Source organism: Lissotriton helveticus, chromosome 7, assembly GCF_964261635.1.
Source record: "Lissotriton helveticus chromosome 7, aLisHel1.1, whole genome shotgun sequence".
In the NCBI taxonomy this organism is placed as follows: domain Eukaryota; kingdom Metazoa; phylum Chordata; class Amphibia; order Caudata; family Salamandridae; genus Lissotriton; species Lissotriton helveticus.
The window spans coordinates 535,463,265-535,480,072 of NC_136068.1; the positions used below are offsets into that span (position 1 = coordinate 535,463,265).

The 16,808-nt window shown below is 46.2% G+C and overlaps 1 protein-coding gene across 1 annotated transcript in view; it reads right to left on the reverse strand.

The window, feature by feature from the left end:
• LOC144769151 (transmembrane protease serine 9-like) overlaps positions 1 to 16,808 on the reverse strand; it is a 1,211,004-nt gene that overhangs the window by 525,937 nt on the left and 668,259 nt on the right. Inside the window, exon 11 of the mRNA XM_078653156.1 lies at positions 10,616 to 10,921. Coding sequence (XP_078509282.1) covers positions 10,616 to 10,921 — 306 coding nt within the window. The remainder of the gene's footprint in view (positions 1 to 10,615; positions 10,922 to 16,808) is intronic.

A 16,808-nucleotide genomic window follows, 5' to 3' on the forward strand; every position in this document is an offset into this window, starting at 1 on the left:
GTAGCTCCGCGGAGCCCCACTACGCCCCACTACGCCCAGGGTTAATGTGGACACACCACATTTTCACAGTGAAAACCGACCCTTCTTTTGCAAAGTGCCTAGCTGTAGATTTTGAACCCTAGCTCTGCCGGCACCTAGGGAAACCTAGCAAACCTATACATTTTTGAAAACTAGACACCCAAGGGAATCCAGGATGGGGTGACTAGTCAGGCTGTCACCAGGTTCTGTTACCTGGAATCCCTTGCAAACCTAAATGTTTGTCAAAACAAACACATTGTCCTCACATTTCTGTGGTGGAAAGTTCTGGAATCTGAATGGATCCACAAAATTCAGCCCACTCCCCATTCCCCAAAGCCTTCAGAGAAAAATGGTACCTCACATGTGTGGGTGGGTCAAGTACCCGCGACAGGCAAGCGCCCAAAACCTATTGAGGAGACTTCAAAATTACCTATCACAAAACATCCTGGTTTTGCAACAGTGGTCCCATGAGTTTTTGGCTCCGGGGTCGGCGGCTATCTAGGGAAACCTACCAAACCCACACATTTCTGAAAACTAGACACCAGGGGGAGTCTAGCAAGGTATGGCTTGCATAGGTCCCCCAATGTTTTCCTACCCAGAATCCCCTGCAAACCCCATATTTACCTAAAAAAAACAATTTTTTCTCAAATTTCTGTGTGGGAAAGTTCTGGAATCTACGTGGAGCCACAAATGTCCTACCACCCATCGTTCCCCCAGGTCTCCCGATAAAAATTATACCTCACTCACGTGGGTGGGTCAAGTACCCGCTACAGGCAAGGACCCAAAATGTATTGAGTAGACATCAAAAAAACCTATCACAAAACAACCTGGTTTTGCAAGGGGGGTCACCTGGGTTTTTGGCCCCAGGCTCGGCGACCATCTTAGGAAACTACCAAACCCACACATTTCTGAAAACTAGACACCCACTGAAAAAAACACATTTTCCACATATTTTTTGTTGGAATCACCATGCCGGCACAAATGTCCAACCCCACAGCATTCCCCTCAGTCTCCCGAGTAAAATGAAACCTCACTTGTGTGGGTGGGGCAAGGGCCTGTGACTGGGAACAGCCCAAACCGTAGGGATTAAGGGTATAGCACTGAGAATTCTAAGCTAAGCTAAGTCGATTCTGCATTAGTCACCCACACAAGTGAGGTATCATTTTATTTGGGACACTAAGGAGAACGCTGGGGAGTAGGACATTTGTGCCGGAACGGTGTTTCCACTCAAAAATATGTGGAAAATTAGTTTTTTCAGCTAAATTTGAGGTTTGCAGAGGATTCTGGGTAGGCGATCATTGAGGGATCCACGCAAGTTATACCTCATTGGAGTCCCCAGGGTGTCTAGTTTTCAGAAATGTGTGAGTTTGGTAGGTTTCCTTAGATGGAGGTGAGCCTGGGGCCAAAACCCCTGGCGCACCCCCCCAAACAAGGAAGTTTTGTTATAGGTAATTTTGAAATCTCCACAGTACAATTTGGGCCATTTCCTGTTGCAGCCACTGTGCCCACCCACACAAGTGAGGTACCATTTTTATTGGGAGACGTGGTAGAACGCTGGATGGTAGGAAATTTGTGGATCCATGCAGATTCCAGAACTTTCCAGCACAGAAATTTGCCAAAAAAATTGACTTTTTTCAGCTAAATTTGCAGTTTGCAGGGGATTCTGGGTAGGAAAACGTGGGGGTCCCATGCAAGCCATTCCTTGCTGAAATGCCCCTGGTGTCTAGTTTTCAGAAATGTGTGGGTTTGGTAGGTTTCCCTAGATGGCCGCCGAGCCCGGGCCAAAAACTCATGAGATCCCCCTGTAAAACCAGGTTGTTGTGTGAGTGGTTATTTTGATGTCGCATCAATAGGTTTTGGGCCCTTGCCTGTCGCGGTCACTTGACCCACCCATGCAAGTGAAGTACCATTTTTATCTAGAGACCTGTGGGAATGCTGGATGGTAGTAAATTTGTTGATCCACATAGATTCCAGAACTTTCCCACACAGAAATTTGAGAAAAAAGTGATTTTTTCAACTAAATTTGAGGTTTTCAGGGGATTCTGGGTAGGAAAATATTGGGGGACCCACTCAAGCCATACCTCGCTGGACTCCCCCGGGTGTCTAGTTTTTAGAAATATGTTGTTTTGGTAGGTTTCCCTGGATGGCCGCCGAACCGGGCGCCAAAAACCCATGGGACACCCCTTTGCAAAACCAGGTTGGTTTGTGATCGGCAATTTTGATGTCACCTCAATAGGTTTTGGGCTCTTGCCTGTCGCGGGTACTTGACCCACCCACAAAAGTGATGTACCATTTTTCTCGGAAGACTTTAGGAAATGTGGGGTGCATTGAATTTTGTGGATCCAAGCAGATTCCAGAACTTTCCACCACAGAAATGTGTTTCTTTGGACAATTCTTTAGGTTTGCAAGGGATTCTGGGTACCAGAACCTTCTGAGAGCCAGTCAAGTCACACCAACCTGAATTCCCCAGGGTGTCTAGTTTTCACAAATGTATAGGTTTGCTAGGTATCCCTGGGTGCCGGCAGAGCTAGGGTTAAAAAACTACAGCTAGGCATTTTGCAAAAAAGGGTTGTTTTTCACTGTGTGAATGTGGTGTGTCCACGTTGCCTTTTGTGCCACTTCCTGTCACGGGCACTAGGCCTACCCACAAAAGAGAGGTACCGATTTTCTCGGAAGACTTTGAGAAGCGCAGGGTGGGTGGAATTTTGTGGATCCACGCAGATTCCAGTAATTTTCACCACAGAAATGTGAGGAAATTGTGTTTTCTTGACAATTCTTTAGGTTTGCAAGGGATTCTGGGTAACAGAACCTGGTGAGAGCTATTCAAGTCACCCCATCCTGGATTACCATGGGTGTCTATTTTTCAAAAGTTTATAGGTTTGCTATGTTTCCCTAGGTGCCGGCTGCGCTATGGATTGAAAACTACAGCTAGGCAATTCGCAAAAAAAGGGTCATTTTTCACTGTGAAAATGGTGTGTGTCCACGTTGCGTTTTGGGTCGTTTCCTGTGCGGGCACTAGGACTACCCACACAAGCGAGGTACCATTTTTCCTCAAAGACGTTGAAGAATGTGGGGTGGGTGGAATTTTGTGGATCGACACAGATTCCAGGAATTTCCACCACAGAAATGTTAGGGAAATGTGTTCTTTTTGGACAATTTTTAAGGTTTGCAAAGGATTCTGGGTAACAGAATCTGGTGAGAGCCTGTCAAGTCACCCCATCCTGGATTCCCCTGGGAGTCTAGGTTTCAAAAATGTATAGGTTTGCTAGGTTTCCCTAGATGCCTGCATAGCTAGGGTTAAAAAACTGCAGCTAGGCAATTTGCAAAAAAGGGTCATTTTTCACAGTGAAAATGTGGTGTGTCCGCGTTGTGTTTTGCGGCGTTTCCTGTCGAGGGCATTAGGGCTACCCACACAAGTGAGGTACAACTTTTCTCTGAAGACTTTGGGGAAAGCGGGGTAGGTAGAATTTTGTGGATCCACGCAGATTCCAGAACTTTCCACCACAGAAATGTGAAGAAAATGTGTTTTTTTGTCAATTCTTTACATTTGCAAGAGATTCTGGGTAAGAGAGCTGGTGAGAGCCAGTCAAGTCACCCCAACCTGGATTTCCCCGGGTGTCTAGTTTTTAAAAATGTATAGGTTTGCTAGGTTTCTGTAGTTGCCGGCAGAGCTAGGGTTCAAAAACTACAGCTAGGCACTTTGCAAAAAAAGGGTAATTTTTCACTGTGAAAATGTGGTGTGTCCACGTTGCGTTTTGCTCCATTTCCTGTCACAGGCACTGGGCCTACCCACACAAGTGAGGTACAATTTTTCTCAGAAGACTTTGGGGAACGCGGGGTGGATGTATTTTTATGGATCCACGTAGATGCCAGAACTTTCCACCACAGAAATGTGAGGAAAATGTGTGTTTTTTTGTCAATTTTTTAGGTTTGCAAGGGATTCCCCGGGTGTCTAGTTTTCAAAAATGTATAGGTTTGCTAGGTTTCTATAGGTGCCGGCAGAGCTAGGGTTCTAAAACTACAGCTAGGCACTTTGCAAAAAAAGGTACATTTTTCATTGTGAAAATGTGGTGGGTCCACATGGCGTTTAGAGCCGTTTCCTGTCATAGGCACTAGGTCTACCCTCACAAGTGAGGTACCATTTTTATCAGGAGACTTAGGGTAATACAGAATTGTTGAGCAACTGTTATTACCTATTGACTTTGATTGCATTCCTGCCTTGCAAATGAAAGACAATGTGTAAAAAATAAGTCATTTTGAAAAATGACCTATAAGTCTCATGCTAGTATGGGTACTCCCAATTTCGGAAAAGTACAAATATCTACTGTTTCCAAACTCTATATTTTGTTCTCATTTCAGAATTACATAGGTGTCTTTCATACTGATTTTTCCATGTATACATTTTCCCAGAATAATTGCTATAACCCAGTACATAGTAAAAAAACATTGCAAGACGCTGCTCAGTTATTGGCTCTTGGTTCGTCTGGTTCTTTTTGAACCTACAAGTCCTATATATCCCCACAACCAGAAAGGTACAACCAATGTAATGGTATATTGCTTTCAAACAGCTCTCATAATTAGAAGAAGTTACAGGTGAAAAGGTTGACACAAATGGCTGTTTTTTTCAACTAATTTTCAATTTTTCCTATATTTAACTGTTAGTTTCTATAAAGAAACCTTGAAGGATCTGCACAAGTGACCCCTTGCTGAATTAAGAACTATGATTACTTTTCAAAAATGTATAGCTTTCTAGGATCCATTATTGCTTTCATACCCATTTCTACCATTAACTGGAAAGAGGTTGAAAGCACAAAAAATAGCAAAAATAGGCTATGTCCCAGAAAAATGCCAAAACTGTGAAAAACATTTTGGTTTTCTGACAAAAGTCTGCTTGTCCCTGAAAGCTGGGAAGATGTTGATTTCAGCACCACAACCCCTTTTTTGATACAATTTGCAGGGAAAAACCAGACACTTACATCTGTAGCCCTTTTTTCGCATTTCCCCCCCCCAAAAAAAACTACATTTAGCTGTATTTTGTCTAATTTCTGGTTCCCCTCCCGGGGAATCCAAACGCCATGGATACCTTTAGAATCCCCATGATGTTGGAAAAAATGGACGCAAATTTGGTGTATATACCTTATGTGGTCAAAAGTTACAGGGGCCTAAGCACGAACTACCCCAAATAGCCAAACAAACAGGGAGGGGGGAGGCCTAGCAGCGAAGGGGTTAAATGTTATTGTTGTGATTTATGTTATGTTTTGTATATATGTTTTCAGCCCTGATGAAGTTCCCCCAGTGGAACGAAATGGTTGGCTGATGTCCATCTTTTACTACTGAATATAATAAAGTGATACTTTGAAAATATTTGGAGAAAATCGACTCTATCTTTGGTGCACCTTCCACTTTTTACAGATACTGTATAGTAATTGTATAGCCATTCAGTCCCTTGCAGCGCAGCACCAAGGATAATATACTGTATGGACACCTCACCCTGGTGGACTCTGTTAAATCACTAGACATCACGCTAGACCCGAAACTGGACATGACCAAACATATAAACCTTTCATCCCACCTAAAGATCTCAAATAAGCCACTCAATCATTTGTGCTGTCAAGACTAGACTGCAGTAATGCAGCCCTCACAGAAATTCCAAAAGCACATCTTGCTCCCCTTAAAACTACTCTCAACGCGGCTGCCAGAATGGTCACTGGACTCAAGAAATACGAGCACATCTCACCAGCACACAGAGAACTCAATTGGCTCCCTGTCGAAATGAGGGCTAATTTCAGAACAGCTTGTCTTACTCACAAAGCCCTGCACACCGGCAAACCTGAATACCTGGCTGCCAAACTAAAAAAAGCAGGCCAGAACAGGAACCTCAGAAGCTCAAACACCCTTCTACTCATTCCACTGAAAGCTCGTAAATAAAACACAGCAGCCAGATAATTTGCAGGAAACTCGCCCAAAATATGGTATTCTATTCCTCCCCACATCAGAACTAACCCCTCCTTTACGAGTTTCAAAAGCCAGCTCAAAATCCTGTTCCTCGATCGATCCCTAGTGAACAGATAGGAGCTGTTGGAGCGCTAAAACTAGACTCCGCACTCAGCCTTGACTTTACGCCAACTAGCCCTCTATCCTATTCTCTGGCACTGTGTCTTCACAGTTTTTTGTATTTCGGGATTGTCCTCATGATTGTTTTTGTGTTTTACATGTCCTGTAATTGTTGTAAAGCGCTCCGATACCCACCGGTCAGGTCAGCGCTATGTAAATCTCCGCAAATAAAAAAATAAATAAACACTTATAAGGTCCCAAAGGCCACTAACTTCAAACCAAAACACACAGGTAAAAGACATTGTCATTTACAGAGCCAATAGCTCTAACTCTCGCAAATACGAGACCTATTGCGTTGCGAATTCTTGTTGTGTTAGTTAATAACTCTGGCTCCATGACTATAGCAGTGTTTCAACTGGCGTTATTAAGGTATAAGAGCAACGAGAGCCAAAGGGAACAATGCCAAGGTATTCTCACCCTCTCAGTGCCATTGCACTGCCCAGGCTGTGCCCTGTGCGGTCTGTTATGTGTTTCACGTTACAGATGTGTGGTATAACACGAGCTTGTGGACAGCACAGGTCGGTTTTAAAAAAAAAACCTGAAATGCCAACAGGCTTAACATATAGAGCTAAACCTGTAGCAGAAACCCCGCTAATGTCCTTTTCTATTCAAATCTACCTTCACCATCGGGGACAGGACCATACGAGAACAAAAACAACATTCCTCCAACAGCACTTCTATTTACATTTTCAAAATAAGGGCCTTTATATGATTTAAAACGAACCGCAATTTTGCAAACTTGTGGAGTCCATGGTGATTTCTAGCAACACGCAATTGAAAATGCACTCATTACATTATTCATTTGTCATAGCCAAACTCTGTATTTGACATCATTTTTTAAAGGACCCTATCAAATGCTTTTAATATAAAAGGCACATCACACTTTCCAGGCTTCCCCTTCACGAGGCGCTTTGCCTTTCTATAGCAGTTTACAGTGTTCTGTGGCTTTTAAAATGCATCAAGAGCAGTTCTCACTCCTTTCAGTTTACCGCCCGGCTCCGGGAGCTTCTATGCCTTGCTTTTTCAGAATACCTATCTCCACCCCACTTTATCCTCGCAGCTGATGGGCCTTGGGTCGAATTTACAAAAAACACATTAGCGCCCACGGAACTAATATCCTCTGAAATACTGCACTGTTTTGCGCATGTGCAGAATGTCTAAGGAGTGTGAATTTGAGCGGGGCTGTAAATGACAAGCGCCCCTTGAACATGTCCTATTCACGGAGCGCAGCTCTAACCATCTGCGCTGCTCCGGCTCCTAAGGTGCCGACGGTACAAGGCCTCGGAAAGACACCGCTGAACTGGAGAACACGTCACTTCGACTCTATACATCATTTCTGCTAATGGAAGAGCAGCTTTTGCAGTCTACGCTGCTGGTGGTCCACGCTCCTGCGCAGTGCTTAATTTGAGCAGGTGCTTTCAGGTGCTCAGCACCAGCACTTCTTTCACAGGGCCGGGGCTACAATTTATGACCCTGCAGGTGGTGGAATCAATATTAATTGTTCAAATTCAAAATAAAAAGAATACCATACATTGCATGGTGATTGGCTGGCAAATGTTCATAAACAGGCCAGCATAGGCCTGTCCAGGCAGGCATGATTGTGTATCACAACGTTAGTGATGATGTCATCATGCCGATCACAAATCCAAGAAGTCATCAACAAACTATGTCTTGCATTCTATTCCCTGATTCTGCTGCACCCTGCCACTCCCTGAGCCCAAGCCTCCCATTGGAAAATTGTAGCTGGGTGCTGGCTCATGACAGAGTTGAGGCAAGGAAGCTGCAAGAGTGCTTTTGGAACTTGGGAGTGAGGGCTCTTGAGGAAGAATACACGAAAGTAAGTGTGGACTTCCCACTTGCTGTGTAGCTAGAGTAGCATATCCTGCAGCCCTGCATTGCTGCTATCCTCAATGTGCTCGATGCGGCTGTGGCCCAACACAACTTTTGTGCACCATGGCGTCACCTATAGAATCTGTGCACTGCACCCCAGCATGGTAATTACTGAGCGTGCGTGAGTTTAGTAGGCACCACAGCCATACTTACCGGCATTGGCAGCATTACGGCTGGGGACAATGCCTGTGCTATAGCAGGCAGGGTCACAGCAAGCTGAGCAGTGGATGCCAATGCCGTCGCCATCCCTGGACCTACTAATTACAGGCAGCACTAGCAGTGACATCACTTGCTGTGCTCGAGCCGCTACCTGCTCTGCAAATAACCCAGTTATACTGCACTGATTAATATATGCAAAAAAAAGCATTTTCATTTGGTGTACATTTTGTTTTTGCACTCGGTGTAGGTAAACAAGTAAAACACATGTCATCCTCTTTTTTAGGAAAGACAACAGGAAATAGCAGGGACATTTACAGGCTGACGACAGGGGTCACAGGCAGCAGCAGTGTTATAGATGAGAGAGAGAGCAGGAGTAAAGAGAAGAAAGAAACAACAGGAGAGGAGAGAGATAAGACGGAGCTAAGTAGAAGAAAAGGAGAGCAAATCAGATACAAAGAGAAAGCAGCCATGATCTGAAGAAGAGAGCATAAAAAAGAGAGAAGATAGAATGAAAGGATGTAGAGGACAGGACAGAGGAAAAAAAGCAGACAAATGATAAAACAGAGACACAGCTAATCACTGCTAGAAGAGTGATAGTAAAGAGCCAAGATCGAGGAGAGAGAGAGCAGAGCATGGATAAAAGTGAAGAGGAAAAAGGGCAGGGCTAGAATGAATAGAGGGCAAATTAGAAATACAGGGAATGAAGGTAACACACCAGGTGTGACAAAGATGATAGAAAATAATTAAAGAGGTGAGAGGATAGACTCTTACAGCAAAGACTTAGGGGACAGACAACAGATCAAGGTTAGAAGATAGAGACCGAGGCAGTTAGAGTGTTGAAAGTGGGGCTCACCGGAGGAAGAAGTGAGCTGTGGCTTCCTTGGCAAAATTTTCAGCACCTGAACCTCTTTTTTTTACAAATTGAGCACTGCTCCTGCGCCCGCTAAACACCAGCTGCTGTTGATTTCAGAGCTAAAATGTGCCATATCCACTAAGATATGGCGCTCCATAGTTGTGCCTTTCATGCTTCCAAGCTCCAATGCAGGCTCCTTTGCACCTTGGTGCAAAATTGCCTGCTAATATCTAGAGGCATATTTTTCTTTCTATATGTGCTGCAAAGCGCAGCACATTATGGAGGAAGATAGTTCTCCTCATTGCACCCCACAGGGACGCTATAGGCTCATGGCGGCCCTGGGCAGGGAGCGTAGGTAGGGGGCCCCCGGAAGAGGGGGTCCGGGCGGGGCTCAGGAAAAAGGAGGGGGGGGAGTCAGGGTGTTTGGAAGACGAACAGAGCCGGAGGCCGCCAAATCCCTGCCAGGGGCCACCACGCAAATATGTATCCATCCTCAGAGGATTATTATTAAGGATATATATTGGCGTGGCGGCCCCTGGGGTTTGGTGTCCCTGTGCAGGTGCACCGCTTGCACATGCCTAAGGCCGCCCTTGCACCCCACTGGGGAAGGCCTAGCATTTTGAGGCATTCCCAGGCACACTAGCTTTAGTGAATCTGGGAATGCATCAAAATCAATGAAGGGATGCATTTGAACGCCCAAGCTCCACCCACGGAACGCCTTTCCAATGCAAGATAAAGCAATGCAGCACTATGTGCTGCATTGCATTACTGTGTATTTATTAAACCATGTAAAGCCACATTTTAGCTAGCATGGCCTAGTAAATAGTAAACATGATTTTGCATTGGGACCGCGCTACAAATGTGGCATAACCCGACAAAAAATCATAGTAAATCTGCCCCATTGACTATAAATTATTGTTGGGAATACATGTGATGCAGTTCACTCCACAGAGGTGATATATTTTTAAACAATATTCAGGGCACACTATTTATGTCAGACAATATTCTGACTACAATATACTGGTATGACACCAATATTAGTGGTGTACTGTAAATAAACCAAAGCAATATCGTGGTTAGTGTAATCTAACCAAAGAATGTTAGATGAAATATTTAATAAACTCTAAAATCAACAGATGAAACATTGTGAAGAAACATTTGTTTCAAGCTTACAGCGCGCACATTCTTTGGTTAGATTACACTAACCACGATATTGCTTTGGATTATATAAGGCACGGTCAGACTACGTGTGACGAATGCTAGCGCCAACTCAAACCAAGAAAAAGCCAAGTATTATTGTATTTTGAACCAGAGTGCTCTGGGATCACATTGTTACGTACTGTAAATAAAGCCATAACTATCCTACTGATCTGAGTGTTCGCAAAAAAAAAAAGAGAATCAAGGATATCAGCTTTACGGGAAAGCAGTAACAACGGAGATTTAAAAAAGTTACAATATATTTCAGGAGATGATGAAAACAATCATTTGCTGGTTCTCATGTGTGGGCAGCACAGCAGCATCAAGAAGAGGGCATCGTCCAGCTCCAGTTCAGTCAAATTTTGTGAAACCGTATGAAATTACCTGAGCAGATAACACTGGCATCCCAATAATGACTGCAGGTATCAGTGCTGCCCTCTCTGTGTGGACAGTCCCACAGGTGGGATTCATTTCCTGCACAGTTTACATAATCCAGGAAGATGCCTCCACTGCCTGCACCGTAATATGCATCTGTAGGAGCCGAGATTGCTGATCTACATCCGAGTTGCCTGCACACGACAGCTGCATCCGTCAGATCCCAGTTGTTCGAACAGACTGTTCCCCAACTTCCTCTCCGGTAAATCTCCACCCGACCCGAGCACCTGTTGTAACCATTCACAAGACGTATATCTAAAAAGAAAAAAAAACGTGTTAGATTCATAGATCGTGCATCTTCTATCTTGCTGCCTTTATAGTTTCATAGCCTGCTCCACTGACCCAATGAACCCCTAATGTCTGCTTCTAACTGGTTTCCTACCCTGCTTCCCTGACCCTATGTATCCATTAATGTCTGCTTCTAACACATTTCTCCAGAACTTCGATATGACTCCTTTCCACATAGTGCCCAGCACTTTGCCCTCACTGATACATACTCATGGCCACTGGACATAATTAAATCCTTGACTGTGGTGTATTCTTGGTAAAAACAATCATGCTTCTGGGGAAAAGCATCAAAGCTACTAATAACTGCACATGGAGTTCATTAGAGGTCTGGAGAGTTTGCAAACGTTAATTAGCCACGTTTTACCTGATTTATGTATGCTGACCTGACAATTGGACGCTATTTAGCCTCAATGGTGTAAACAGACCTAACTGATTGAGTGGGGGGGAAGAGGGTCCTCTATTGGCTGCACAAGCTAAAGCCCCTACATTTAACCCTATTCAAGAAGGGAGGAAAACACATTAATTCTTGGCCAAGAAAAGTTTTTTTTTCATAGTGTATGACGGGTCACACTATTTACTTTAGAAACTTTAAAAACCATTTGCATCGTTATTAATGTCTGCTTCTGTGAATATCAGGTTTACTTCTAGTGGTGCAATGTCTAACATCGTTGAGACGCGGTTTGTTAATTTAAGATGTGCTTCCAGAAGTCCACGGTATTGCCAACTTTGTACTTTAGTAGAAGTCTTAACACACAGGCTTGTATTCTGCTGACAGCAACATTGTAAATGTTTAAAACAAATTAGCCAGAGGGCTCAGATCATAGAATGGGGTGCCTACGGATCCACAAAAGGTAAAATCATTAACAGCTGGCGAATAACATTATCAAAAATACTAATGTTTATAACTTTCCTTTCCAAATAAAAGCAGGGGTTTCCACTTTATAGTTAAAATCTATAGTTAAAATGTCATGGCAACTAGTTAATAGTGTCACTGAAAGTCGTGCATAATTTACCTTAACCTCTTAATATGTAGCTTAATTTACCCTCTTTCCCACATATTTCAGTTAAACCTCTCACTGAGGGTCTGATTAGGATGGCGGTTGGACCGCCCCACCACCATCGGACCCATCATATCCATACGCCACATTTCAATGGTGGGCGGATGGGTGGCGGTCGGAAAGACGGACTGCAGGGATTGAAGTGTCCCTTTTTGCCCGCCTGTTCATGGAGGGTAACCCGCCATGAACAGTTATGTTATGTTATGTTACAGTCATTTATTGTGCGTACAGCTGCTCCAGCGAAGGAGCGTCCTGGCGCAAAACAAGGTGAAACACAACACTGCTAACGCAAAAACAGAAAAAGGAACGACAGTGGGACAGGATTAAAACAGGAAAGTTTTAATAGCCTTACAAAACTGCAAAAGATCCTCCAACAGACGGATCTCAACCGGGAGAGAGTTCCAGATAGCCGCAGCTCTCACTCAAAAAGATCGGCCCCCGGCCCGGCAAAGCTTAAACTGGGGAACCACGGCGAGAGCCTGGCCCAAAGATCGGAGAGAGCGTGTCGGGACATACAGAGATAAGAGATTAGTCAGGATCTGGGGGGCAGTGCCTTTCAGGATTTTGAAGGCCAAACATAAGACCTTGAAGTGGATTCTCATCCTCACCGGCAACCAGTGCAGGGAGCGGAGAGTGTTAGAAACGGGGCAGAATCTGGGCAAGCCAACTATCGCTCTGGCCGCAGCATTTTGGACGCGCTGCAGGCGAGTGATTTCTGCCTGGTTAGCCCCCACCAGGAGAGAGCTGGCGTAATCAAGCCGGGAGATTACCGTCGCCTGAATCACCAGCTGCCTGTTCGGGGCATCGAAGAATTTAAGGACAGGTCTTAAGCCCCGAAGGACACCAAAGCAGCAAGCCGCGGTTTTCTTAGTATGGCCAACAAAATTAAGGCTAGAGTCCAGCCAGACTCCCAGGTTTCTTAATTCCGAAACCGGAGACGGAGATGGTTCCAATTCCGAAGGCCACCAACTGTCCCCCCAGAGTTCCGCTCTCTTACCGACAATCATGATTTCTGTCTTTCTTGCGTTGAGCTGGAGACAATTCGCCGTCATCCAGCTGGCCACCGCCTTCAGTCAATTCTGAAACCTAGGGGCATCCAGCTCCGCATCCCCACTGAGAGTAACCGCCAGCTGAGTGTCGTCGGCATATGAAACCATAGTTAAGCCCCACTGCTTTGCGACCTCAGCCAGCGGTCTCACGTAAAGATTGAATAACGTGGGACTCAGCGAGGATCCCTGCGGAACCCCCATGGCCAGAGGATGGAATTTGGACTGGTAAGGTGGGATGGCCACGCAGAAAGAACGATTGTCGAGAAAGGAGCGAAACCACTGCAGAGCAGGCCCCCCAATGCCAATCTCCTCCAAACGGTGCAGCAGAATGCTGTGGGAGACAGTGTCAAAGGCGGCGCTGAGATCTAATAGTACGAGCGCCGCCGTCTGACCAGCATCCAACACCGCACGCAAATGCTCCACCATGGCGAGAAGGGCCGTCTCCGTGCTGTGACCAGCACGGAAGCCGTTCTGCGTGTGGTCCAGGACATTGGCCCGCGTAAGGTGGTCTGACAGGGCCAGATTTACATGGGCCTCCGCAACTTTCGCCGGCCACGGGAGTAATGAAATGGGGCGTTAGTTCTCGCGTTTCGTAGGATTCAAAGAGGGCTTCTTCAGAATTGGGGAAACCACCGCCTGCTTCCATTTGGTAGGGACCAAACCCGAGGCCAGCGAAAGGTTAATTAGGGAACACACCGTAGAGCGTCCCAAAAAAGACTGATCTCTAAAAAGAGCTGGTCTTAAAGGATCCGAAAGAGAGCCGGACTTAATTTGCTGGGCCAATTTGTTAAACCCCTCAGATAGTAACGGGGGAAAGAGTGCAAGATGGTATAGGCTTGAGTGCAATCTGGGGCTCCCGAGACTGGCCCAATGCTAGGGAAGGCCTGGTAGATAACCTGGACCTTCTCCAGAAAAAAGGATGCCAAAGCCTCACAGTGGGAGATGGAGCCAGTTGCCAGAGAAGAAGTCCTTTTTGCCAAAAGGTCTTTAACAACCTTGAAGATAGTTTTTGACGGGTTCGAACTGTTGCGGAATTCCAAGGCATAGAACGCCGGGCGAGCTCTACAGATAGCTCGATGATAGAGCTTAACGGAGGCAACATATGCGGCTTTCTTATCGGTCTCATAAGACCTCCGCCATGCTCTTTCCGCCCATCTACAAGTACCCTTCAAAGCACGTAAGGCACTATCATACCAGGGACTCGACTCTCTGGAGCTCAATTTACTCGAGGTGATGGGAATCAGAGAGTCCAGCGCCCTGGAGATCCACCTACAAAACTGATCGTAGCCCGTTCTCACGTTATCCAGAGGGCCTAATGGCTTTTCCACTAGGATACGATGCAGGTCATCTAGCCTGAGTTTACTCCAGTGCCGCCTAGGGACCCGTCTAACAGATGGAATAGAAGGGGTCTCAGGCAGGGGGTACCGAATGGACACAAGGAAGTGATCCGTCCACCCTAATGGGGAGATGGACAGAACACTAGCCTCAGCTAAGTTTGTAGAAAAAGGGTCCAAAGTGTGGCCCCCTACATGGGTGGGCTGAGATACCTGTTGGGATAGCTGAAGGGCCTCTAAATCAGCTAAAATACTACTAACCGCCGGGATAGTCTGGTTGTCGAAATGAAGGTTTAGGTCACCCAAGATGGAACAATTGGCACAGCCCATAGCTAACGCACTAACGGCGTCTGGAAAGGCTTCTCTAAATGCTACATCGCTACCCGGGGGTCGGTAGACAACCATCCCAGAGAGCGTGAACTGGGGGCTGATTAAGATCTTAAAAGAGGCACTTTCGCAACCAGCGATGTTGAGGCCATTCCAATTACAGGTAAAACAAGAACTAACTATGAGGGCAATGCCCCCACCTCTGGTAGGCCGGTTCAAGGTGTAAATAGAGTAGTCAGGGGGACAGGCCAAGTTGATAATGGCCACATCAGCCTCCTGGAGCCAGGTTTCCGTGATGGCAAATATATCAGGAGACTCGTCCTTAATGAGGTCATGGATGGCTTGGTGGTGTTTCACCACGGACCTAGCATTCAAATTCAACACCCGAAGCGTACGCACGGAGCAATTGCTCCGAGGGACAGATATAATATCCCTCTGGCGAATAGGCACAGGGGAGTCGAGCATCCAACTCTTGCAGGCACAATGGTAAGGACCGCATAGAGGATGGATTGGTGCTAGGTCACACCTCGGGACGGTCTGCCCAATGGACCAGAGGCTCTCTCTAGAGTAGGTAAGCATCGCGATGCACAAGGGAGTATACCTCAGACAGCCCACTAGCCCGCTGCGCCCCACGCGACCTTAGCGCGGACGGGCGCAGATGGGCAGGACTCTGGCACGACTCAGGCTAAGCGAGGGCGCTCCCGCTGCGCGATCCCGCTGCGCTAGCAAGGGAGCTTTATGTAGGCGTGCCTCAGAACACACGGAGCGCTAATACGCTCGTGGCGACGCCCCCCTCACACCAAACACCACTCCAAGATGGCGCACGATGTTTTCCCACCCCAAGAACCGGACCCGCCAAATAGCGGTGCAGTACTATTACAATGCAGGTAAGGGGACAAGGAGCAGCCTGTTGATAAAAAACAGGGAAAAACGAAAATAATATCCAAAGCAAATATACTGAAAGGTAGTTTTAAAATTAGGCACGATGGAAATAGCGCAAGGCGCTAAGCAGCAGTGTAGTTTACCTTGCTAGGGAAGAGCCCTGGGGCCGGTCGCCTTATGTAGGCGTGCCTCAGAACACTCGGAGCGCTAGTCCGCTCGTGGCGACGCCCCCCTCACACCAAACACCACTCCAAGATGGCGCACGATGTTTTCCCACCCCAAGAACCGGACCCGCCAAATAGCGGTGCAGTACTATTACAATGCAGGTAAGGGGACAAGGAGCAGCCTGTTGATAAAAACAGGGAAAAACGAAAATAATATCCAAAGCAAATATACTGAAAGGTAGTTTTAAAATTAGGCGCGATGGAAATAGCGCAAGGCGCTAAGCAGCAGTGTAGTTTACCTTGCTAGGGAAGAGCCCTGGGGCCGGTCGCCTTATGTAGGCGTGCCTCAGAACACTCGGAGCGCTAGTCCGCTCGTGGCGACGCCTCCCTCACACCAAACACCACTCCAAGATGGCGCACGATGTTTTCCCACCCCAGGAACAGGCAGGCGGAAAGGGACTTTGGGGGCCTGTAGCGGTCCTACCTTCCCCCCTGGCCCTAATCTGTAGGCTCTGGGAGGCACCTATGGTGCCCCCTACATATCCCTGTACCATGTGGCAGGCTATGCATGGTGCCTGCCACATAGTGCAGGAATATGTAAAGTGTCACATTTTTGCATTGCTGTGGGTGCTGCAGCCAGCAGCACCCACCGCAATGCAAAAGATAGGCATTATGACCACTGGGGTGGTGGTCACTTCGTAATGCCTACTGCGGGACTGCCAACAGCCTGTCGGGCAGTCCCATCTACGATAGGGTGGCGAGCGACATCATAATCAGGCCCTTAATTTGGTTCTCAGATGCTGCATCAAACCCACGGCATCAGTGCTGCTTTCGGTTGTATTTTCTTTTCAAGTTTCATTTTTAAATCCTCTACAGAAGAAGTACCTCACTTTCAAGACTAGAATGTCATTGTTAATGCTTACTCTGTAAACTTTTCAGATGTTTCTATGAGAAATGTATTATATACTGTTATGCCACAGTGCACTGAATTTTATGATCTTTAAAGTGTTATGTCAGTGGCATGAGAAATCCTTTCCTTA